The sequence below is a fragment of the Oncorhynchus mykiss genome, chromosome 14, assembly GCF_057628025.1.
Source record: "Oncorhynchus mykiss isolate SJ-2025 chromosome 14, ASM5762802v1, whole genome shotgun sequence".
Taxonomy (NCBI): Eukaryota; Metazoa; Chordata; class Actinopteri; order Salmoniformes; family Salmonidae; genus Oncorhynchus; species Oncorhynchus mykiss.
The window spans coordinates 18,450,988-18,476,694 of NC_143035.1; the positions used below are offsets into that span (position 1 = coordinate 18,450,988).

Below are 25,707 nucleotides of genomic sequence, written 5' to 3' on the forward strand. Positions count from 1 at the left end.
CTTTCTTTCGTTGTCCAGAAGCCAAAGGCACAATCCTAATCATATTAGAAACCCTTCCTAGTTGTTGCATGTTTACATTTTCCCTCTTTATAAGTTTCTAACAGAGATTTTCATCTCTGTCAGATATGGATCCGCTCGCATCAGGTGCGCTGTTTAGAATTGATTTTTCCCGTGAATTGCACTTTGATAAATTACGTTTTATTGGCTGCTTCAATACAGGAGTTGAACGTTCTGTTAATATGCATTGATTAACATAATCTAAATTGGATTTCTGTCATTCTGAGCACCGTGGGTTTACGCCCTAATGGGTTATGCACCCAATGAATATGGGTCTGGTAAATTTCTCAAATGGACGGTAAATTAAAATCTTCCTGGTCATGTTGTCCGGCACCACATTTTCCGGAAACCCTTACACACACATGAATGCACATGCACACGAACACATTTGTTTGTTAGATTGATTATGACAGGGATACATACCACATTGAAATGTCCTGGCGTTCAGATGGCACAGTTGTTTGCAGCAGAGTCTTGTTCATTGTGCACCAATCTGAAAAGAGCAGGCTGAAACAGGGAGAGACTACCTGGACTTATAAGAACCAATAAGAAATACTTTCTAATGCAAAACATCTTAAAATATGCCATATTGAACACAACCCACTGTTGTGAGGGTTTGAATCCCAGAAGGGCCACAGAGCATCGCAGCAGTTTTGTTGTTAATTACATTTCCCTTAATTAACATGCCAGACACCCATTCCAACCTTGTCCTCAGTGGAAAATTGCTAAGCTCCACGATCCCTGCTCATCTGTGTGAACGTGCCTTAGGCATGCTGCAAGGAGGCATGAGGGCTGCAGATGTGGCCAGGGCAATATATTGCAATGTCCGTACTGTGAGACGCCTAAGACAGTGCTACAGGGAGACAGGACGGACAGCTGATCATCATCGCAGTGGCAGACCACATGTAACAACACCTGCACAGGATCAGGATGGAAAACAACAACTGCCTGAGTAACACCAGGAATGCACAGTCCCTCCATCAGTGCTCAGACAGTCTGCAATAGGCTAAGAGAGGCTGGACTGAGGGCTTGTAGGCCTGTTGTAAGGCAGGCCCTCACCAGACATCATCGGCAACAATGTCACCTATGGGCACACACCCACCGTCGCTGGACCAGACAGGACTGGCAAAAAGTGCTCTTCACTAACAAGTCACGGTTATGTCTCACCAGAGGGGATGGTCAGATTTGCGATTATCGTCAAAGGAATGAGCGTTACACCGAGGCCTGTACTCTGTAGCGGGATCGATTTGGAGGTGGAGGGTCCACCATGGTCTGGGGTGGTGTGTCAGAGCATCATCGGACTGAGCTTGTTGTCATTGCAGGCAATTTCAACGCTGTGCTTTACAGGGAAGACATCCTCCTCCATGTGGTACCGTTCCTGCAGGCTCATCCTGACATGACCCTCCAGCATGACAATGCCACCAGCCATACCGCTCGTTCTGTGCGTGATTTCCTGCAAGACAGGGATGTCAGTGTTCTGCCATGGCCAGCGAAGAGCCCGGATCTCAATCCCATTGAGCACGACTGGGACCTGTTGGATCGGAGGGTGAGGGCTAGGGCCATTCCCTCCATAAATGTCTGGGAACTTGCAGGTGCCTCGGTGGAAGAGTGAGGTAACATCTCACAGCAAGAACTGGCAAATCTGGTGCAGTCCATGAGGAGGAGATGCACTGCAGTACTTAATGCAGCTGGTGGCCACACCAGATACTGACTGATACTTTTGATGTTTACCCTCCCTTTGTTCAGGGACACATTAATCCATTTCTGTTAGTCAAATGTCTGTGGAACTTGTTCAGTTTATGTCTCAGTTGTTGAATCTTGCTATGTTCATACAAATATTTGCACATGTTAAGTTTGCTGAAAATAAAACGCAGTTGACAGTGAGAGGACGTTTCTTTTTTTGCTGAGTTTATATTGCCTCAAGAAGATTTGATGAATCAGAACAACCTCAACTAAATACCCGTGGGGGGATCACATGAAGATTGTTGGCATGTGTGAAACAGTAAAGCCATCTGAACTTTGTCTGCCAAATCTTCTTAATCAACGTCTCAGAAGAATCACTTTGGCTGCGTTTACACATGCAGCCCAAGTATTATCTTATGCCAAATGATTGACAAAGAGCTGAATTATCAAAACACAAATTAGTGAAACAAATATCAGAATTGCCCTGCCAATTGGGCTGCCTGTGTAAACATCTTGGAGGTAAGAATAAGGGCTTTGATTGAAAGGCACTGTCCAATGAATGAGGGTTTACAGAGTCCAGGACATAACTCGCAGTTGTGAGGTGTCATGAATCAGTACAATGACTAAACCGGGTTTAGGATCTTGACAACTCTTCATCGACTTTGGCAAAGATTTCAAGAGGTTTTACTTTTTTAACTTCAAACAGCAGGTGACACAGCTGGAGACTGATCTGTTAATCTTTAATAAAGCATCTGAAAAGATAAAGGCCAGCTATCCCTTGGGGCTGGTGATGCAATAATTAGAGAAATAGGGGAATGTGCAAAAGTTCACAAGCTGAGCCAACCACACTTATAATACAGTGCATCCGGGAAGTATTCAGACCCCTTGACTTTTTCCACCCCCTTTTACCAAATCGGGCTATCTTCTGTATACCACCCCTACCTTGTCACACACAACTGATTGGCTCAAATGCTTTAACTTCTCTAGGGTAGGGGGCAGCATTCGGAACTTTGGATGAAAAGCATGCCCAAATTAAACAGCTGCTACTCGGGCCCAGAAGATACGATATGCATATAGTAGATCTGGTAGATTTGGATAGAAAACACTCTAAAGTTTCCAAAACTGTTAAAATAGTTTCTGTGAGTATAACAGAACTGATTTGGCAGGCGAAAAATCCATTCAGGAGTTTTTTTTTGTTTTGTTTGTTTTGTAGTTTTCTATTCAATGCCATTACAGTATCCATTGACTTAGGACTCAATTTGCAGTTCCTATGCCTTCCACTAGATGTCAACAGTCTTTAGAAATTGTTTCAGTCTTGTATTCTTATAAATGAGGGAGTAAGACCAGTCTGAATGAGTGGACCCTGACGTGTCACAGAGCTTTTTCATGCGCAATCCCGAGAGAGTGCATTTCTTGTTTACCTTTTATATTGACAACGTTATTGTCCGGTTGAAATATTATAGATCACTTGGGCTAAACACAACCTGAGGATTGAAAATAAAGATTGTTTGACATGTTTCTATCAATTTGGATTTTTTTGTCTGCCTGTGGATTACTGAAGAAAACGCGCAAACAAAACTGAGGTTTTTGGATATAAAGAGACTTTATCGAAAAAAATGAACATTTATTGAGTAAATTAATGTCTTCTGAGTGCAACCATATGAAGATCATCAAAGGTAAGGGATTAATTTTATCTCTATTTCTGAGTTTTGTAACGCCTCTGCTTGGCTGGTTACTGTTTGTAATAATTTGTCAACTGGGCTATGTTCTCAAATAATCGTAAGGTATGCTTTCGCCGTAAAGCATTTTTTAAATCTGACACCATGGTTGGATTCATATAGTTCATATTTCAACCTATGTAAAATATATTTTGTTTTCTGAATTTTTATAATGAGTATTTCTGTATTTGAATTTGGCACTCTGCAATCTCACTGGATGTTGGTCAGATGGGACGCTAGCGTCCCACCCACATACCCTAGAGAGGTTAAGAAGGAAAGAAATTCCCCAAATTCACTTTTAACAAGGCTCACCTGTTAATTTAAATGCATTCCAGGTGACTACCTCATGAAGCTGGTTGAGAGAAGAGTGTGGAAAGCTGTCATCAAGGCTTTTTTGAAAATCTAAAATATATTTTGATTGGTTTAACACTTTTTTGGTTACTACATGATTCCATATGTGTTATTTCATAGTTTTGATCTCTTCACTATTATTCTACAATGTAGAAAATAGTAAAAATAAAGAAAAACCAGTAGGTGTGTCCAAACTTTTGAATGGTACTGTATATAGAGAAAAAAATGCATTCTGATTGTGCAATATTTCAAAATTAAATCGCTGGAAAACAATTATCATGTTGTTAGCTGAAGAGAGTAAGGTCTCAGCTTCCTGGGGGTATGACATGTATTTCTCAATATTCAGTGATTGTAGTTAGCAATGTTGATAATATGTTTTGAGTTTCCACTTACTCAGGTGGTGAATTAGCCCCAAATGAAAAGTACCTGGTTCAGTTTCTATTCAAGCTGTCCCTGTCGGAGTACAATATTGTAGTTCTGACTTGAGTACACCTTTTCTGACATACACCTACAATTAAGGTGTATGAGAAAGTATAGACCAGATGCTCGATATCAATATCAAAACATTACACTGAACAAAATTATAAATGCAACACGTAAAGTGTTGGTCCCATGTTTCATGAACTTAAGTAAAATATCCCAGAAATGTTCCGTACTCACAAAAATGTATTTTTCTAAAATGTTGTGCACAAATTTGTTTACATCCCTGTTAGTGAGCATTTATCCTTTGCCAAGATTAAACAGCGTGATCATTACACAGGTGCACCTTGTGCTTGGGACAATAAAAGGCCACTCTAAAACCTTGCGCTGGGGACAATAAAAGGCCACTCTAAAATGCCACAGATGTCTCAAGTTTTAAGGGAGTGTGCAATTGGCATGCTGACTGCAGGAATGTCCACCAGAGCTGTTGCGAGATAATTTAATGTTTATTTCTCTACCATACGTCGCCTCCAACATCATTTTTGAGAATTTGGCAGTACGTCCAACCGGCCTCACAACTGTAGACCACATGTATGGCGTCGTGTGGACAAGCGGTTTGCTGAAGTCAACGTTGTGAAAAGAGTACCCCATGGTGGTGGTGAGTTTATGGTATGGGCAGACATAAGCTACAGACAACGAACACAATTGCATTTTATCGATGGCAATTTGAATGCACAGAGATACCTGACAAGATCCTGAGGCCCTTTGTCGTGCCATTCATCCGCCACCATCACGTCATGTTTCAGCATGATAAGGCACAGCCCCATGTCGCAAGGATCTGCACACAATTCCTGGTAGCTGAAAATATCCCAGTTCTTCCATGGCCTGCATACTCCCCAGACATTGAGCACGTTTGGGATGCTCTGGATCGATGTGTACGACAGCGTGTTCCAGTTCCCACCAATATCCACCAACTTTGCAGGCCACATTCCACCAACATTCGACAGAAAATGTGTCCAGCTGCATGAGGCAAATGGTCATCACACCAGATACTGACTGGTTTTCTGATCCATTGCCCTGCTTTTTTTTAAAGGTAACCAACAGATGCATATCTGTATTCCCAGTCATGCGAAGTTCATAGATTAGGGCCTAATGAATTTATTTCAATTGTGTGATTTCCTTATATGAACTGTAACTAAGTAAAATCTTTACATTGTTGCATGGATCATTTATATTTTTGGAGTAGGAGGAGTAGGAAAGGTGGATTTGAGACCGAATGGGAATTGTATGGTGACAATGATCTAGGTGTGTGTTTGCAAGAATAATTGCGCTTTGAGTTTCAGCAAAATAAGTATATTTTTATCTGCACACAAGTATGTTTACGTGCAACACCATTTTGAACACTTAGGTCTTACTCCATTGTATGGGTAAACAAACTTGTTATTTTCTCGAAAATAGAAGTGCAATCATGTTTGCTTGTTTGTACGACAAACTGCTATCTAGATCAGCTGTCACTGCACCAATCCCACCTGCTCTCAAATCCACATCGCTAACTCCCCTCTTCATGTTCTAAGCCCCCCACACTCCCCACTATCATCAATTGGATATCGAGAAGTAACATTGTTACATCTCTACTGAATCCCAATGGGCTGTGGAAGTGGCGGCTCAATTGTTTGTAACACCTGGAGATGCAGTATATACTGAACAAAAGTGTAAATGCAACAATTTCAAAGATTTTACTGAGTTACAGTTCATATAAGCAAATCAGTCCATTTATATAAATAAATTAGGCCCTAATCTACGGATTTCACATGACTGGTAATACAGATATGCATCTGTTGGTCACAGATACCTTAAAAAAAAGGTAGGGGCGTGGATCAGAAAACCAATCAGTATCTGGTGTGACCACCATTTGCCTCATGCAGCTTGAGACATCGCACAAAGTTGATCAGGCTGATGATTGTGGCCTGTGGAATGTTGTCCCACTCCTCTTCAATGGCTGGTGGGAGCTGGAACATGCTGTCCTACACGTCGATTCCGAGCAACCCAAACATGCTCAATTGGTGACATGTCTGATGAGTATGCAGGCCGTGGAAGAACTGGGACATTTTCAGCTTCCAGGAATTCTGTACAGATCCTTTCAAAATGGGGCTGTGCATTAAGATGCTGAAACATGAGGTGATTGTGGCGGATGAAGGGCCACGACAATGGGCCTTAGGATCTCATCACGATATCTCTGTGCATTGAAATTGCCATCGATATGATGCAATTGTGTTCATTGTCTATAGCTTATGCCTGCCCATACCATAACCCCACCACCAACATGGAGCACTCTGTTCACAATGTTGGCATCAGCAAACCACTCGCCCACACGACGCAATACACAGTGTCTGCAATTTTTCTGGTACAGTTGAAACTGGGATTCATTCATGAAGAGCACACTTCTCCAGCATGCCAGTGGCTATCAAAGGTGAACATTTGCACACTGAAGTCTATTACAACACAGAACTGCAGTGAAGTCAAGAACCTGGTGTGGAAGACGAGCACGCAGATGAGTTTCCCTGAGACGGTTTCTGACAGTTTGTGCAGAAATTCTTTGGTTGTCCAAACCCACAGTTTCATCAGCTGTCCGGGTGGATGGTCTCAGACAATCCTGCAGGTGAACAAGCCGGATATGGAGGTCCTGGGCTAGCGTGGTTACATGTGGTCTGCGGTTGTGAGGCCGTTTGGACGTTCTTCCAAATTCTCTAAAATGATGTTGGAGGTGGCTTATGGTAGAGAAATTAACATTTGATTCTCCGGCAACAGCTTTGGTGCACATTCCTGCAATCAGCATACCTATCAAAACTTCATACATATGTGGTATTGTGTTGTGTGACAAAACTGCACACTTTAGAGTAACCTTTCATTGCTGTTATTCAGATTATTGATATGTCACACCTGTCAGGTGGATAGATTATCTTGGCAAATGAGAAATGCTCACTAACAGGGCAGTAAACAAATTTGTGCACAACATTTTAGAGAAATAAGCTTTTTGTGCATATGGAACATTTCTGGGATTTTTTATTCAGCACATGAAACATGGAACCAACACTTGCGTTTATATTTTTGTTCAGTGTATATAATAAGTAAACTCAACAAACCATGTCTGTTTCAGAAGCTGACCACCTGGGCTGATCCAGCTTCTATTGCCACTCTGCCACACTTATAACCATCTGGTGAGAGTGGGTTTGACCAAGTGGATGTTGCTCTGAGCCCTGCTTAAGACAAGCCTTAAGCCCTCCAGTGAGTGAAGGAAGGGATGGGAGGGGGAGAAGGAGAGTATACTGCTCTTTGGCAACTGTCTTCCTTCCACCAAGACAATGAAGCTTTGTTTTTAATTTATTTTAACATGTTTACGAGAGAGGATGAGCTATAACGTAGATGGCATTGACCTTGTCAATGTATATTTCACTCTCAATCAATTCACTGTGCTTCCTGCTGTGGCTTCCTGGAAGTGGTGAATGGAAAGGTAGGGGAGCCATCCCTCTATATCTGCCTCACCATACTCCTGCATAATTGTAAAGCCGAATCACACTTTTCTCTTGAACTTCATCTTCTTTCTTTAAAGTTGTTTTCATCCCCCCTTTCTTCTGTGCGGCAAACACTCATCTTAGCCACCTATGGTTCAGAGAGTCTCTCAAGGAGGTGTAGAGCATATAATCATGATGATGTCAAATAATGGTGTACATAGGCTGCTAACTACTATATAATTATGATTCATGTCTGGTGGGTGTGTGCTTCATTCTTTGCAGTTACCATACAAACAAATTGTTTTTTCTCTTTATGCATGGTGGTATTGTTTGATAGATTGGGAAACGTCTCGTCTGTGCAGAGGACCATGAGGCTTAGTAGGTGGCCATGTGTGCCACACAGATAGATGGTTTTGGTCCAAACTGTTTTGGGGAAATTAGATGAGTCATCCCCATTGTGAGGTTGGTTGTGTGTGTGTGTGTGTGTGTGTGTGTGTGAGCGTAAGTGTTCACGAAAGTGTGTGTGTATGATAAAGTGTGCACATGCATGTGTTTGTGTGCATGCGTGCTGTGTTTGTTTGTTTGCAAGAGACCGACACCTTGAGGGTAACAGCATTGTTTGAGCTTTTACTGACCTCAAAACAGTTAATCATGTTGGGCTTCGGCCACCACCATATCTCTTAGACTCCAGGCAACACACCGAGATGATACAGCTGTCTCACTGCACACTTAATAAAACACCATCACACCGTCGCTGTTTGTGCAGAGAGCAGACCATTGATGCAATATAAAGTTGATTAGGATAACGGCACAATTATTCCAGCGCTCTCCCTTTGACAACTGATAATGACAAGCTCAACTTAATTGAATAAAGATCCAATAAACATAATCAGATTATTCTCCAACAAACATTATTTAGCATACCACGTCCGTTGGTACTTGTCCCAATGACTAGTGCATCTGGTGCAGTCCATTGAGATATGAATTTCCATGACCATCTGTTTCTAATGGCTAGGTCTGAAGTCAAGCATTAATGACTACAGACTACAGACTACAGCTATGCAATCTGAAAAAGAAGAAAACATACTACTCCCATCAGTCGAAGGATTCATAACTAGTGGGTAACAACTACGAATATCTACTTAATAATAGATCATTTGGTCACAAATTCGTGAAGAATTGGGAAAGTCTTCAAAAGGATTGGACATTGCGTTTTTTGTAGTGGATTTTTAATATGCAAATGCCTTTGCCTGGCGCCATAAAGGACAATGTCAGGGGAATAAAATGTGTTTGATTATCTTTACTATTGTCAGACTTACAGCTGGTAAAAATTCACACTGTCTTGAGACACTGTTAATTACTAACCCTGCATCTGTCATCATTCTGCCATCAGAATGTACATTTTTTATGACACTCTTCTGTGAACATTAATATTAGAGAAACATTTTTCATCATACTCTCTTGTCAACATTAATATTAGAGAAACATTTTTCATCATACTCTCCTGTCAACATTAATATTGAAGAAACATTTTTCATCATACTCTCCTGTCATCAGTAATATTGAAGAAACATTTTTCCTGATACTCTCCTGTCAACATTAATATTGAAGAAACAGTTTTCAAAGCAAAACGATTTGGAAGTGTCTTTTTGCTGTGGCCCAGATGAGCCCAACTACTGTTTTGACAAGATGAAAGACGGCCCCAAACCAAATCATTTAGGGTCGGGTTGGGTGCCTCGGTGTCTGTCTGCAGCTATTGTATTGTGTGTGTGTGTGTGTGTGTGTGTGTGTGTGTGTGTGTGTGTGTGTGTGTGTGTGTGTGTGTGTGTGTGTGTGTGTGTGTGTGTATCTGTGCATTCAAGATGTGAGTCATATTCATATTTCACCCAAAACAGAATGCAGATGAAACTTTGAAATTACAAAGAGAAATGACCCTTCAACTCTTCTGGGGACATTTTTTATGCCCTCATATATACACTACATGACCAAAAGTATGTGGACACCTGCTTGTCCAACATCTTATTCCGTAATCATGAGCGATAATATAGAGTTGGTCCCCTGTCACGAGAATGATGTTCTCAACGTTCATAAACCCAATTAAATTAACTACTCAGCCTGAAACCCAGAATTTGTAAGAAACTGGTTGAAATGAATCAGACGGAGGCCCAGCTACGATAGTAAGTTTATTTACGAGAGCGCACTGCTCTGTTGTACAAGACAATTCATTTTATGCTGACTTCTCACACACACCCATTCACACTAACATACGCACACACATTTCCTGCTACCCAGCCGACAAAGATTAGGGGATTCTGTGAGACTTACTCCCCCTTCTCCCTCAAGATAGGGAGACTGGGAAGTACTCTCAGTGGCTCCAGCCAAGGTCGGCACTGAATCTTGCTCAGACAGAACGTTCTGGTCTGTTTTTAAGATACTATTATAGACATATTGTACAGACTATGGTATACATAATTCTAATCAATTTCATACGATTATATGGCTTCAGGGTGGAATATTCTAGTCATTCATATAAATTCCATCAACATCCCCCCTTTGCTACTATAAGAGCCTCCACTCTTCTGGGAAGGCTTTCCACTAGATGTTGGAACAATGCGGCAGGTAATGCTTCCATTCAGCCACAAGAGCATTAGTGAGGTTGGGAACTGATGTTTGGCAATTGGGCCTGTCTCACAGTCGGCGTTCCATTTCATCCCAAAGGTGTTCGATGGGGTTGAGGTCAGGGTTCTGTGCAGGCCAGTCAAGTTCTTCCACACCAATATCAACAAACTATTTCTGTATGGACCTCACTTTGTGCACGTGGCATTTTCATGCTGAAACAGGAAAGGGCGTTCCCCAAACTATTGCTATAAAGTTGGAACCACAATTGTCCAGGATGTCATTATATGCTGTAGAGTTAAGATTTCCCTTCACTGGAACTAAGGGGCCTAGCCCGAAGCATGAAAAACTGCCCTAGACCATTATTCCTCATCCACCAAACTTTACAGTTGACACTATGCATTCAGGCAGGTAGCGTTCTCCTGGCTTCCGTCAAATCCAGATTAGTCCGTCGGACTGCCAGATGGTGAAGCGTGATTCATCGCTCTAGACTCTAGAGAATGCATTTCCACTGCTACGGAGTCCAGTAGCGGCGAGCTTGACACCACTCCAGCTGACGCTTGGCGCATGGTGATCTTAGGCTTGTGTGCGACTGCTCGGCTATGGAAACCCATTTCATGAAGCGCCCAATGAACAGTTCTTGTTCTGACGTTGCTTCCAGAGGCAGTTTGGAACTCAGTAGTGAGTGTTGCAACTGCATGCTTCAGCACTCGACCGTCCCGTTCTGTGAGCTTGTGTGGCCTAGCACTTTGCAGCTGACCTGTTGTTGCTCCTAGACGTTTCCACTTCACAATAACATCACTTACACTTGACCGGGGCAGGAATCTGACTAACTAACTTGTCATCCTATGCCAGTGCCATGTTGAAGTGACTGAGCTCTTCAGTAAGACTATTCTACTGCCAATGTTTGTCTATGGAGATTGCATGGCGGTGTGCTCAATTTTATACACCTACACGTATCAGCAACGGGTGTGGTTAAAATAATGAAACTCCACTAATTTGAACAGGTGTCCACATACTTTTGTATATATCTATTTTCTTATTTTACCTTTATTTAACTAGGCAAGTCACTTAAGAACAAATTCTTATTTTCAATGACGGCCTAGGAACAGTGAGCTAACTGCCTTGTTCATTGGCAGAATGGCATATTTTTAACTTGTCAGCTCGGGGATTCGATCTTGCAACCTTTCAGTTTCTAGTCAAGCGCTCTAACCACTAGGCTACCTTCTGCCCCATATATAGTGTACATCTTGCATTTTTTGTTTGTCAATACAAGATTTTTCATCATGAATTTATAAGGAGACTGTTATCTAAAGAAATGGAATCTAATTAAGCAAGGAAAAAGGAAGAATATGCAAGGACTTTTGTTTTTGTTCTCTTTTATGTTCAAAGATCACAACAACAGAGTATCATAACAACAGATTATCAACAACGACCATTCATTTTCAGCAATTGAGTTTTGTCCAATACAGTAATAAAAAGAAAAAAAATGGGGTACCCAATAAAAGTGAAATGTGAGTTCACTCAATTATCTCGGTTCAGTTCATTCCACAATGTACCAGTCAAATGTCCCTCTATAGAGATGAGGCAACAATGATGATCGTAGAATCTGTAGATGATGAGCCTCTGTAAATGGCCAAGTAGTTTGCAGAAGATGGTATGTGGCGCTGGTGCTGTCGAATCAAAAGGGGGTTACAAAATGCACATGTAGTGATAGCAAATGCTAAATGCTAAACATTCTAAAATCTAAAATGTTCATCCCTCTCAAAGTCATACATGTGTATGTCAGTTGTTCTTAGATCGTAAATATCATGTACACCTTTGTTTTTCATCAAGACAGGCATATAATTTAGCTAGCATAAAGCTAACTCACCAGGATTCTCTGTTCATAAGCGTCAAAGGAAAATACCCAATTATCCTCTGGTTCAACTCACTCTGATTATCTACTCACTTGATTATGCTGTAGTAGTAAATATATACTTTACAACTTTGTTTCCAGTAAGTTATCAACGTTCAATATTTCTAGGTTTCTTTCTGCTCCAGAGTTCTCAGTTCGTGGACGCTCTCTCCAAAGGCAAGAGGGAAAAGAGCGAGATCAGCAAGACGGCAAAATACATTCAGACACCAGGGGTCGCTAAAGAAGTTTTGGATTGTCTTGTTTTGTGAAAACGTTAGGGAATGTCTAAAATAACAAGGGCTGCAGAAGGATACAGCATCAGTTTCTAAGATCAGTGTCTTCAAACTGTCTGTGTGGGAACAACCTCGGAGATGTTAACCTTTGTTCATTGAATTACGTTTTCTATTAAAATTAGTTATAAGGAGAACGGTGGTGATTTAATATTCCACCTTAAACACCCTCAAGACTTTCATTTCTCAATGAGTTTTGATTTTAGGGTGATCTTGCAAATACGGGACTTTTTTGTGTCTCATGGCTAGATTTTTCAGATAAAATGTGAATTTAGATGTTTTTATTTCACTTCCATTAAGTAGAGACTAAAATTGTCCTGTCTCACACCCATACTTTTGACATTCTACTATGTACAGTATTACACTTACAAAGGTCTTTAAAATGAGAAAATATTTAAAGCATCTGTTTAAAAAAATATTCAAATAAATGGAATCTATATACATATTAGATGTGTATAAGCCACTTGTTCATTTTTTTAATACAAAATACAGTCGTGTCTAAGTTTTGGGTCATTACCACAACGACAAGCGGATTACATGATAATAACGTTTTTTTCAAAAGTTTGTTTTTCTTGGTTACCATGGATGTAAATAGTGACTGGAGCACATGGATGTCATGGAGGGAGATTCACATTTTTATGCTGGGAAAGAATAGAAAAACAAAGGTAAATACGACTTGAGAAGATAATATTTTATTATACGTCATTACCAATTAGGCTATAATTTCATTAAATTATGTAAGATTTTAGAAATTATGTTTTAATTATGCATATTTAGGATAAACTGTATGCTAGCTCTTCAACTGGAGATAGCATGCTAGAATCCCTGCTATTTATGACCAAATACTGTAAAAAAAAATGTAATTCCCAGATGTATTAGTTCATACATTAAGCATGTATAACTGTGAAATGTTTTTATTTTTCATCAGTTGTTTTATATGAAATGTAATTTCCAACACATTCTGTCATTACCACAATGCTAAGTTATTTCCATCACGGTACATATTTTTAAGGAAAGTCTGTATTAAATTACAATTGATATTGATGATTTTTCCCATATGTGAACCTTAGATGCATGTTATTAAAATACATTATTTTAGGAATTAAAATATGAACATTTTGATTTGGTAAATACATGTTTCTGAGTATCATCAAGGCATATATAGACATTTAGACTTGACAATGATGAATACATATAATTAAAACTTCCAAATAGTAAAAACAAATCATGTGAAGTGTTATATAAAATACCTTATGTCATTCCCTTTACATCTAAAATCGGACATTTTATGATGTGGTGGTAATGTTATTTCTGCTTGGGCATTTGGGAAAATCGATAAAAATCTTTATATTCTTAAGTATGGTCTCTGCCACCATTAGATCTTGTTTCCAGACAGAGTGGAGAAAATATTCAGATAGATAAAAAGCATTTTCAAGAGGTTTCATTTTCAAAACATTTAACATCCAAAAGTGCCCGTGTTTGCAAAATCAACCCTTAATTAATGTTTAGCCCCTTACAGTGCATTGATTTGCTGTCATTATGCCATGGGCCAGGAAGTCACTGATATGACTATATTGAATTAAAAGTTTGGAATGAATAAGACTGAGTTTATTAACTCTTTAGATGAGGAAAAACATAACATTCTGACGACAGTCACTCATAACTTTAATATTACTTGGTTTTGAAAGGATGTCTGACACTATTTGAAAAGGTGACACAGGTTTCCATAGCAGTAGAGTTGAATGCTGTTTCAGCACTGCCAATGTGTGTGAATGTGTCTCTATACACCATATGAGTATGCAAATCACAATCACATGTTAGTATTGAGTATAAGTGGCCTTGCATGATATTTTCATAATGAAATAATGTATTTGTGACCGTGCTCTCCACAGGGAATTTATTGAACCTAATAGCAAATCCACTGGGATTGCATCTCTTTAAAAACCTTAAAATAAGAAAATTAAATAGTTCCACATGTTGGAAATAATAACTTGAACATATGTGTTTTAGAAATCTGTTGTTGAATGGTATACCTTGATTTAAAAATGTTTGTGTCAATATACTACAAGGAAGTTATTGGACGTATAGCAACCAAGCCCACAAACACTGGATCTTATTAAAAGCCTTAAAATAAGTTTAGCTCAACAAAACAGGGAAATAGTTGCTCACGTCGCAAATAATTGACATATGGTTTAAAAAAAATGCATTTGCTGATTGATTTCGACTGTTGTTGAACAGTACACTTTCACCTGACACATGATGAGATGCAGCCTCCATGTCATGATGATATTTTAAAGGTCGACTATTGGGATTCCGTAGTGCAAACTCTACTGGGTAGCTGCCATTTTAATCATGCGAAGAGCTCAGCAGTTCAGCCATGCGACGTGATATGGGTTGAGGAAGGTATTTCACTCAGAAACTACATGGAGGGTTCTATTGGTCTAATTAATATGAGTAGGATGTAAGAGTTGTATTATCAAAGTATGTCACATCCATTTGGGCATGAAACTGGTGCGTGAAGCCAGGATACAGAGGAGGTTGTTACTCACTAAAAGACCATACTGATCCCCATAGCAAATAGCCGAAGAAAGCCCATAGCTTTAAGGCTCTAACTTGAATGTTATCACTGAAGCAGAAAATCAATGCTGAACTTTTGAAATCTGTGACACTTGTGATTGATGATGCTGCATTAGGTTGGAAGGCAGCTAAAACAGCACATCCATTTGCACTGGTAATGAGGAAGCTGTTAGAAATGACACACTTTCCTTGTAAACATAATTACTTCTTTCTGTGTCTAATTTTTTTAAACAGATCTTTTGAGATGGATTGACCTAAAAGCTTGTAGTATTTATATCGGCAAACCCAAACTTCATTCCAGATTGATCTACCGAAATAGGCAATCTATTTATCTTCTCATGGTTCAACGAATGAGCCCTGGAAAGCCTGTCCCCAGATCTGTTAGTGTTCCTGCCAACTTCATTGCTGTCATTGTCAAGCCAAACATGGCAGCTCCATAAGGAGTTGGCAAGAGAGTAGAAACAGATTGACATCAAGGCTAAGCCCCAGACTTATTGAGGGAGACTCTACAGTGTCAAAACTTGAAGCATACTGGCTGGGTTATGGATATCAAGTTGATGCCAGGCTGAAAGTAGTTTATTCCTGCTGTCTTGTAGAAGGCATTAAATGACACCTTGGCCTGCACGTCTAAATTAGTAATAAAGGTATGGTACAACATTGATGTTTGCTGTAGGGTTTTACTTTGTATTATTTCTGATCAGTATAATAATGTGTTGATATTTTGTTTCCTAGGAGATAACAACGGATGGCCCCATCTTTTTGACAAGTATTTTGGGATGCCCATCATCGACATCGGGACCAAGTCCGATAAATGCTGTAAGTATATGAAAGTTATCCTTTTAGTGCATTGGGCTAAATCAGGGTCACACAGAGTGTTTCTTGGTAGTCTTTAACAAAATCAACATTGTTATAAAAGTATACACAAATAGAAGGCCAGAGTTAGGGACCAGAACAAGTAGACATAGAAGTTGAAGCTATACTAGCAGAACACATGAGAAGACTGTTCATTTAAAAAAAAGACACCTGTACCATGTCAGATAAAGATATTTAGAGTTTGCATCCCAATATTACACTTAATATACAGTACCAGTCAAAAGTTTGGACACACCTACTCATTCAAGGGTTTTTCTTTATTTTTACTATTTTCTACATTGTAGAATAATAGTGAAGACACCACAACTATGAAATAACACAGAATCATGTAGTAACCAAAAAAGTGTTAAACAAATCAAAATATTGTATATTTTAGATGCTTCAAAGTAGCCACCCTTTGACAGCTTTGCACACTCTTGGCATTCTCTCAACCAGCTTCACCTGGAATGCTTTTCCAACCGTCTTGAAGGAGTTCCCGCATATGCTGAGCATGTGTTGGCTGCTTTTCCTTCACTCTGCGATCCAAATCCCAAACCATCTCAACTGGTTTGAGGTCATCTGATGCAGCACTCTCCTTCTTGGTCAAATAGCCCTTAAACAGCCTGGGGGTGTGTTGGGTCATTCTCCTGTTGAAAAACAAATGATAGTCCCACAAGCGCAAACCAGATGAGATGGCGTATCGCTGCAGAATGCTGTGGTAGCCATGCTGGTTAAGGGTGCCTTGAATTCTAAATAAATCACTGACAGTGTCACCAGCAAAGCACCCCCACACCATCACGCCTCCTCCTCCATGCTTCACGGTGGAAACCACACAATGCAGAGATCATCCGTTCACCTATTCTGCGTCTCACAAAGACACAGCGGTTGGGACCAAATATCTGAAATTTGGACTCATCAGACCAAAGGACAGATTTCTACCGGTCTAATGTCCATTGCTCGTGTTTTTTAGCCCAAGCAAGTCTCTTCTTATTGGTGTCCATTAGTATTGGTTTCTTTTGCAGCAATTCGACCATGAAGGCCTGATTCACACAGTCTCCTCTGAACAGTTGATGTTATGATGTGTCTGTTACTTGAACTCTGTGAAGCATTTATTTGGGATGCAATTTCTGAAGCTGGTAAGTCTAACTCTGCGGCAGAGGTAACTCTGGGTCTTCCTTTCCTGTGACGGTCCTCATGAGACCAGTTTCATCATAGCGCTTGATGGTTTTTGCAACTGCACTTAAAGAAACATTCAAAGTTCTTGAAATGTTCCGCATTGACTGACATTCATGTCTTAAAGTAATGGTGGACTGTAATTTCTCTTTGCATATTTGAGCTGTTCTTGCCATAATATGGACTTGGTCTTTTACCAAATAGGGCTATCATCTGTATACAACCCCTATCTTGTCAGAACACAACTGATTGGTTCAAACGCATTACAAAGGAATGAAATTACACAAATTAACTTTTAACAAGGCATACATGTTAATTGAAATGCATTCCAGGTGACTACCTCATGAAGCTTGTTGAGAGAATGCCAAGGGTATGCAAAGCTGTCATCAAGGCAAAGGGTGGCTACTTTGAAGAATATTACATATATTTTGAGTTGTTTAACACTTTTTTGGTTACTACATGCTTCCATATGTGTTATTTCATAGTTTTGATGTCTTCACTATTATTCTACAATGAAGAAAATAGTAAAAATTAAGAAAAACCCTTGAATGAGTAGGTGTGTCCAAACTTATGACTTGTACTCTGCATCACTGTCACATGTTCTCCCTCTCCGGCCTCTAGGTCACCAGGCTGCTGATTATTGCGTACACATGTCACCATCGTCACGTACACCTGTCACCATCGTCACGTGCATCAGCGCCTCATGACACTCATCTGGACTCCATCACCTCCTTGATTGCCTGCCCTATTACTGTCACTCCCTTTGGTTCCTTCCCCAGGCGTTATTGTTTTTGTTTCTGTTTCATGTCTGTGTGCTGTTCGTGTGTCTTGTTTTATTTATTAGATATTCACTCCCTGTACTTGCTTCCCGACTCTCAGCGCACTCCTTACAGAATAACGCCTCAACAAAGGAAAGCATCAGGGAGTGTTTGTTTTGTTTTTGTGTTGAGGGTGATGTCGGGTCCGGGTGTCAGTACTGGAGCTACTAGGTCGGCCTCAGCCGGTTCGTCACTCTCATGCCTCAGCTGGCTTGACAGGTTCCCAAGCCTCGACGGGTTCCCCTGCCTCAGCTGGCTCGACAGATTTCCATACCTCAGCGGGATTGATAGGCTCCCATGCCTCAGCTGGCTCGACAGGTTCCCATGTCTCAGCTGGCTCGACAGGTTCCCATGCCTCAGCTGGCTCGACATGCCTCGGCCAACGCACCTGGGGAGTTTTCAATCGGTTCGTTAGGCTCTCACGCCTCAACCGGTTTGCCAGGTTTCTGTCCCTCAGCGGAGGCGACCGGTCCACTCCTGATCCCCGGGATCGTCCCTTTGGTTGGCATCCTGCAGCTGGAGCTTCTTCCCGGGGAGGTGGTACTGTCACGTATGCTCTCTACGGCGCTCTAGGCCGCCATGCTCCCATGCCTCAGCCGGATCGACAGGTTTCGCTCTTCAGCAGAGGTGACCGGTCCACTCCTGATCCCAGAGATCGTCATTTTGGTTGGCGTCCTGCGGCTGGAGCCGCGCATCAAGGAGTGGGTACTGTCACGTGTGCTCCCTCTCCGGCCTCTAGGTCAACAGGCTGCAGATTATTGCGCACACCTGTCACCATCGTCACACGCATCAGTGCCTCATGACACTCACCTGGACTCCATCATCTCCTTGATTACCTGCCCTATTACTGTCACTCCCTTTGGTTCCTTCCCCAGGCGTTATTGTTTCAGTTTCATGTGTGCTGTTCTTGTTTCTTGTTTTGTATTATGTTCCATTTATTTATTAAATATTCGCTCCCTGTACTTGCTTCCCAACTCGCAATGCAGCGCACTCATTACAATCACAGAAGACTGAAATATAACAAAACCGTTTGACATAGAAACACCAGATTTTTGTTGTTAATTTTTTTTTTATTAATAATTGTGAAAATATTAATCACATTCCACCCATGAGGCCACTAGGTCATTTGACTGCAGGAAAGGGCTAGTCAGTGTACTCTGCCTTGCCTTGTTCCAATATCCATTATGCTTATGACAGGTAAGTTGGGTAAAATGTATTCAAGAACCAATGAGCAAGTATATTAGTGCAGAATGACAACCTACCTACTGGATCAGTAGCTTTGAATAAAACACATATCCATCCATCTTTTTTGTGGCAGTTTTATAACTTCACAATTCAGCAGTCTAGAGGAACATTTCTTGAAGACTTCCTGAGAGGAATACTACCAAGCAAATACACATAGACATGCATTCGGAAAGTATTCAGACCCCTTCCCTTATTTCACATTTTGTTACACGTTACAGCCGTATTCTAAAATGGAGTAAATACATTTTTGCCTCATCAGTCTACACACAATACCCCATAATGACAAAGCAAAAACAGCTTTTTTGAAATGTTTGAACATCTATAAAAAAAGAAATGCCTTATAAGTATTCAGACCCTTTGCTATTAGACTCAAAATTGAGCTCAGGTGCATCCTGTTTCCATTGATCATCCTTGAGATGTTTCTACAACTTGATTGGTGTCCACCTGTGGTAAATTCAATTGATTGGACATTATTTTTTTGGATTGGATATTATTTCTTACACTGTTACCCCAGGAAGTCTTAAGTCTTATTACATACAGCCGGGAGGAACTATTGGATATAAGAGCAACGTCAAATTACCAACATTACGACCAGGAATACGACTTTCCCGAAGTGGATCCTCTGTTTGGATCACCACCCAGGACAATGGCTCGGGTTCCAGTAGGCGACCCAAAATAACGGCGCCGTAGAAGGGGCAGACGGAGCGGTCTTCTGGTCAGGCTCCGTATACGGGCACATCGCTCACTGCTCCCAAGTATACTACTCGCCAATGTCCAGTCTCTTGACAGCAAGGTAGACGAAACGGCGCCGTAAAGGGTCTGAATACTTACAGAATCCTTACAAACTGAATACTTACAGTTGAAGTCAGAAGTTTACATACACCTTAGCCAAATACATTTAAACTCACAATTCCTGACATTTAATCGTAGTAAAGATTTCCTGTCTTAGGTCAGTTAGGATCACCACTTTATTTTAAGAATGTGAATTGTCAGAATAATAGTAGAGAGAATGATTTATTTCAGCTTTTATTTATTTCATTACATTCCCAGTGGGTCAGAAGTTTACATACACTCAAGTAGTATTTGGTAGCATTGCCTTTAAATTGTTAAACTTGGGTCAAACGTTCCGGGTAGCCTTCCACAAGCTGGTGTAACTAAGTCAGGTTTGTAGGCCTCCTTGCTCGCACACACTTTTTCAGTTCTGCCCACACATTTTCTGTAGGATTGAGGTCAGGGCTTTGTTATGGCCACTCCAATACCTTGACTTCGTTGTCCTTAAGCCAATTTGCCACAGCTTTGGAAGTGTGCTTGAGGTCATTGTCCATTTGGAAAACCCATTTGTGACCAAGCTTTAACTTCCTGACTGATGTCTTGCGATGTTGATTCAATATATCCACATAATTTTCCAGCCTCATACCATCTATTTTGTGAAGTGCACCAGTCCCTCCTGCAGCAAAGCACCCCCACAACATGATGCTACCACCCCCGTGCTTCACGTTTGGGATGGTGTTCTTCGGCTTGCAAGTTTCCTCCAAACATAACGATGACCATAATGGTCAAACAGTTATATTTTTGTTTCATCAGACCAGAGGACATTTCTCCAAAAAGTACGATCTTTGTCCCCATGTGCAGTTGCAAAACGTAGTCTGGCTTTTTTATGGCGGATTTGGAGCAGTGGCTTCTATCCTTGCTCAGCGCCTTTCAGGTTATGTCGATATAGGACTCGTTTTACTGTGGATATTGATACTTTTGTACCTGCATTCTCCAGTATCTTCACAAGGTCTTTTGCTGTTGTTCTGGGATTGATTTGCACTTTTCCCACCAAAGTACGTTCATCTCTACGTGACAGAACGTGTCTCCTTCCTGAGCGGTATGACAACTGCGTGGTCCCATGGTGTTTATACTTGCTTACTATTGTTTGTACAGATGAACGTGGTACCTTCAGGCATTTGGAAATTGCTCTCAAGGATGAACCAGACTTGTAGAGGTCTAGTTTTTCTGAGGTCTTGGCTGATTTCTTTGATTTTCCCATGATGTCAAGCAAAGAGGCCCTGAGTTTGAAGGTAGGACTTGATATACATCCACAGCTACACCTGCATTTGACTCAAATTATGTGAATTAGCCTATCAGAAGCTTCTAAAACCATGACATCATTTTCTGGAATTTTCGAAGCTAAAGGCACAGTCAACTTAGTGTATGTATACTTCTGACCCACTGAAATCGTGCTACAGTGAATTATAAGTGAAATAGTCTGTCTGTAAAGAATTGTTGGAAAAATTACTTCTGTCATGCACAAAGTAGACGTCCTAACCGACTTTCCAATACTATAGTTTGTTAACAAGACATTTGGAGAGTGGTTGAAAAATCAGTTTTAATGACTCCAACCTAAGTGTATGTAAACGTCCGACTTCAACTGTATGTAAATTCGATTTTTCAGTTTTGTATTTTCTGAAACTGCTGTACCGTGGGTCTATTTTCTGCTGATGCACAGTGAATTGAATATTCATTCAGATTATTTATTGGACATCCATGTAATGTTTGTTAGTTTGGGCTGAATTATGTTCATAGACTTATGCAGACAGTGAAAGCTTTTACATTGCCAATTAAAGTAATAATAATCTGTCCCACATGCTCTATAATTGTTTACAGCACTCAATAATTGTTTTCTGCATATATTTTAGTTTACGTAGGTTCAGAAGCTGTTAAAACCTCTTGATACTAGCCATCCCGGATCCGGGATCGTAAATACAGCCTCAAGCTATTACCATAACGCAATGTTAACTATTCATGAAAATCGCAAATGAAATGAAATAAATATGCTAGCTCTCAAGCTTAGCCTTTTGTTAACAACACTGTCGTCTCAGATTTTCAAAATATGCTTTTCAACCATAGCAAAACAAGCATTTGTGTAAGAGTATTGATAGCTAGCGTAGCATAATTGTTTACAGCACTCAATAATTGTTTACTGCATATATTTTAGTTTACGTAGGTTCAGAAGCTGTTAAGACTCATAAAGTGAATGTAATATCAGAGACCTTGAATGGTTGCTTTTTTCCACCGAGGGTATTGTATCTCAAATCAAATCAAATTTTATTTGTCACATACTCATGGATGGCAGATATTAATGCGAGTGTAGCGAAATGCTTGTGCTTCTAGTTCCGACCATTGAGTAATATCTAACAAGTAATCTAACAATTTCACAACTGCCTTATACACAGAAGTGTAAAGGAATAAGTACATAAAATATATGGATGAGCGATGGCCAAATGGCATAGGCAAGATACAATAAATGGAATAGAGTACAGTATATACATATTAGATGAGTAATGTAGGGTATGTAACATTATATAAAGTGGCATTGTTTAAAGAGGCTAGTGATACATTTATTACATCCAATTTTTAATTATTAAAGTGGCTAGAGATGAGTCAGTATGTTGGCAGCAGCCACTCAATGTTAGTGATGGCTGTTTAACAGTCTGATGGCCTTGAGATAAAAGCTGTTTTTCAGTCTCTCAGCCACAGCTTTGATGCATCTGTAATGACCTCGCCTTCTGGATGATAGCGGGGTGAACAGATAGTGGCTCGGGTGGTTGTTGTCCTTGATGATCTTGTTGGCCTTTCTGTGACATCGGGTGGTGTAGGTGTCCTGGAGGGCAGGTAGTTTTCCCCCAGTGATGCGTTGTGCAGACCTCACTACCCTCTGGAGAGCCTTACGGTTGTGGGCAGAGCAGTTGCCATACCAGGCGGTGATACAGCGTGACAGGATGCTCTCGATTGTGCATCTGTAAAAGTTTGTGAGTGTTTTTAGTGACAAGCCGAGTTTCTTCAGCCTCCTGAGGTTGAAGAGGCACTGCTGCGCCTTCTTTGTCACACTGTCTGAGTGTGTGGACCATTTCAGTTAGTCCGTGATGTGTACGCCGAGGAACTTAAAACTTTCCACCTTCTCCACTACTGTCCAGTCGATGTGGATATGGGGCTGCTCCCTCTGCTGTTTCCTGAAGTCCACGATCATCTCCTTTGTTTTGTTGACATTGAGTGTGAGGTTATTTTCCTGACACCACACTTCGCTTATGTAGGCTATTTTTAGTGAAGTCATGAACAGTTCAAAAGTTTGTCTATAAAAAGGTGTTGTCAAGTGAATACAAGAGAAGAGTTCTCTGAACAAGTCAATCATTAATAAATTCAGTTTCAACAGGGAGACAACCTCCAGCGTATAATCATAGAAAAGTCTAACAATATTATGAAACTACAGGATGATAATGTGATATTACATGAGACACATTTACTGTGATATATTCGAGAGATATCAGTATCATTTTACGTTATGACTGCATCTATAAGGTGCTATGAATCAAATCGGTCACATACACATAGTAACAGATGTTATTGCGAGTGTACCGAAATGCTTGTGCTTCTAGTTCCAACAGAGTAGCAATATCAACAAGCAATCTTAACAATTCCACAACAAGTACCTAATACACACAAATCTAAGTAAAGGGATGGGAAAATAATATGTATATATGGATGAGCAATTACCGAGCAGCATAGGCAAGATGCAATAGATGGTATAAAATACAGTATGTACATATGGGATGAGTAATGCAAGATATGTAAACATCATTATTAAAGTGTCATTAATACAGTGACTGGGGATCCATTTGTTGGAGTGGCCAATGATTTCAAGTCTGTATGTAGGCAGCAGCCTCTCTGTGTTAGTGATGGCTGTTTAACAGTCTGATGGCCTTGAGATAGAAGCTGTTTTTCAGTCTCTCGGTCCCAGCTTTGATGCACCTGTACTGACCTCGCCTTCTGGATGGTAGCGGGGTGAACAGGCAATGGCTCGGGTGGTTGTTGTCCTTGATGATCATTTTGGCCTTCCTGTGACATCGGGTCTATAAGAAGCTGCTTCAATTAAAATGTTACTGTTACTTCATCGTTAAAGGTAGAGTCAGTGATTCACCTGATTCACAAAGTAAACAGCAATATTAAGCCGACTTCTGTAAAAGCTATGAGTGTGAAGAGTACGGCTACACTTCTCCGCTGTTTTGGTCCTGCAGTTGCTCTGTTGCAACAGAGTAAAGCACACCTGTGCATGCCTCACGATATGCTGTTGTGGTGACCATATTACCGCCACACCGGCAGTCACTAGTCATGAAGTAGTCAAATTCCATGTGATTGTTTAGTCATGGTAATTAGTCTTCTCCAAGCTCTGATGCTGCTGATTGTCATTAGTAGCCAACCAAACTTGCTAACTGCCTGGTACTTACTTAGCTCTCTACTGTCCCTGTAATCACTCTGACATCAATGCAAATGTTATCGAAAATCGAATCAAACTCTTCATGAGAGCCCATTAGCTCATTTTGCGCAACATTTCTATAGGCTATGAAATTGCACGAGAAAACAGAGTGATGGCCTCTATTAAAAAGAGGAGGCTCCCATCAGCTTTCTATATGCTAGAAAGCTATATTTGTTTCTCAAATACTTTCCTAATATTAAGGTAATATTAAGTACATTGCTTATCTATACAATGAGAGTATAGCCTACCTGGCTGGCATGAAAATGAATCATAGGAAAAGCGTCCTCCAAGTGCAGAGATGACATGGATTTTTTCCCCTGCCCCGGTTTTGAGACAGGTGCATGATAATGGTCCATTCTAAATCAAAATAAATTTCACACATCTATTATTTTATATATGTGTTACGCTCGTCTGATGAAGAAGGAGTGGACCAAAGCGCAGCGTGGTACGTGTTCATGATATTTATTCAAATCTCAACACTAGAACAAAAATAACAAAGCGAAAAATGAACAGTTCTGCAAGATAACTAAAACTATACAGAAAACAACTACCCACAAACCCAGGTGGGGAAAAGGCTACCTGAGTATGATTCTCAATCAGAGACAACGATAGACAGCTGCCTCTGATTGAGAACCACACCCGGCCAAACACAAAGAAATAGAAAACATAGAAATAAAGAAACTAGAATGCCCACCCTAGTCACCCCCTGGCCCATAGGTCTATATGTTTTGATAAGGTTTGTATCATAACTAAAGTGGCCAAATAACTTTAAGCACATTAATCTGCTTTACAAGTGGTGTAGAGCCTTACTGGCATACATAAGCGGCGCATGAGTTTCAAGTTTGGGGAAGATCATTTTCACCATAAAAATGCACCTTCATAACAAAAGCATTACATGGATAATCGCATTTGTGGTCACTTCTGATAATGTTTTTTTCCCGCTAATGGAACATTTGTGCTTATTACTGACGTAATATTAAGAAATGGCGTAATCGTTTATCAACATTTTAATCTAAAAGTTCTGATCTGTTGTGTCAGCCTCATTGTGTAAAAAATGTTTTTTTTATGCTGGTGTTTGTATTAATATGGGATCTATCGCATCCCACAACTGTCCCAGACTATGTTTGTTATATTTATTTCTCGCACAGAATATAATAGGTCAACTTTTGTACTATGGGGGATAGTAGATTGACATAGGCTAG

The 25,707-nt window shown here is 40.4% G+C and overlaps 1 protein-coding gene across 1 annotated transcript in view; it reads left to right on the forward strand.

Moving 5' to 3' along the window:
* LOC110488935 (relaxin family peptide receptor 1) overlaps positions 1-25,707 on the forward strand; it is a 94,489-nt gene that overhangs the window by 33,025 nt on the left and 35,757 nt on the right. The window contains exon 3 of the mRNA XM_021561419.3: positions 15,854-15,937. Coding sequence (XP_021417094.1) covers positions 15,854-15,937 — 84 coding nt within the window. The remainder of the gene's footprint in view (positions 1-15,853; positions 15,938-25,707) is intronic.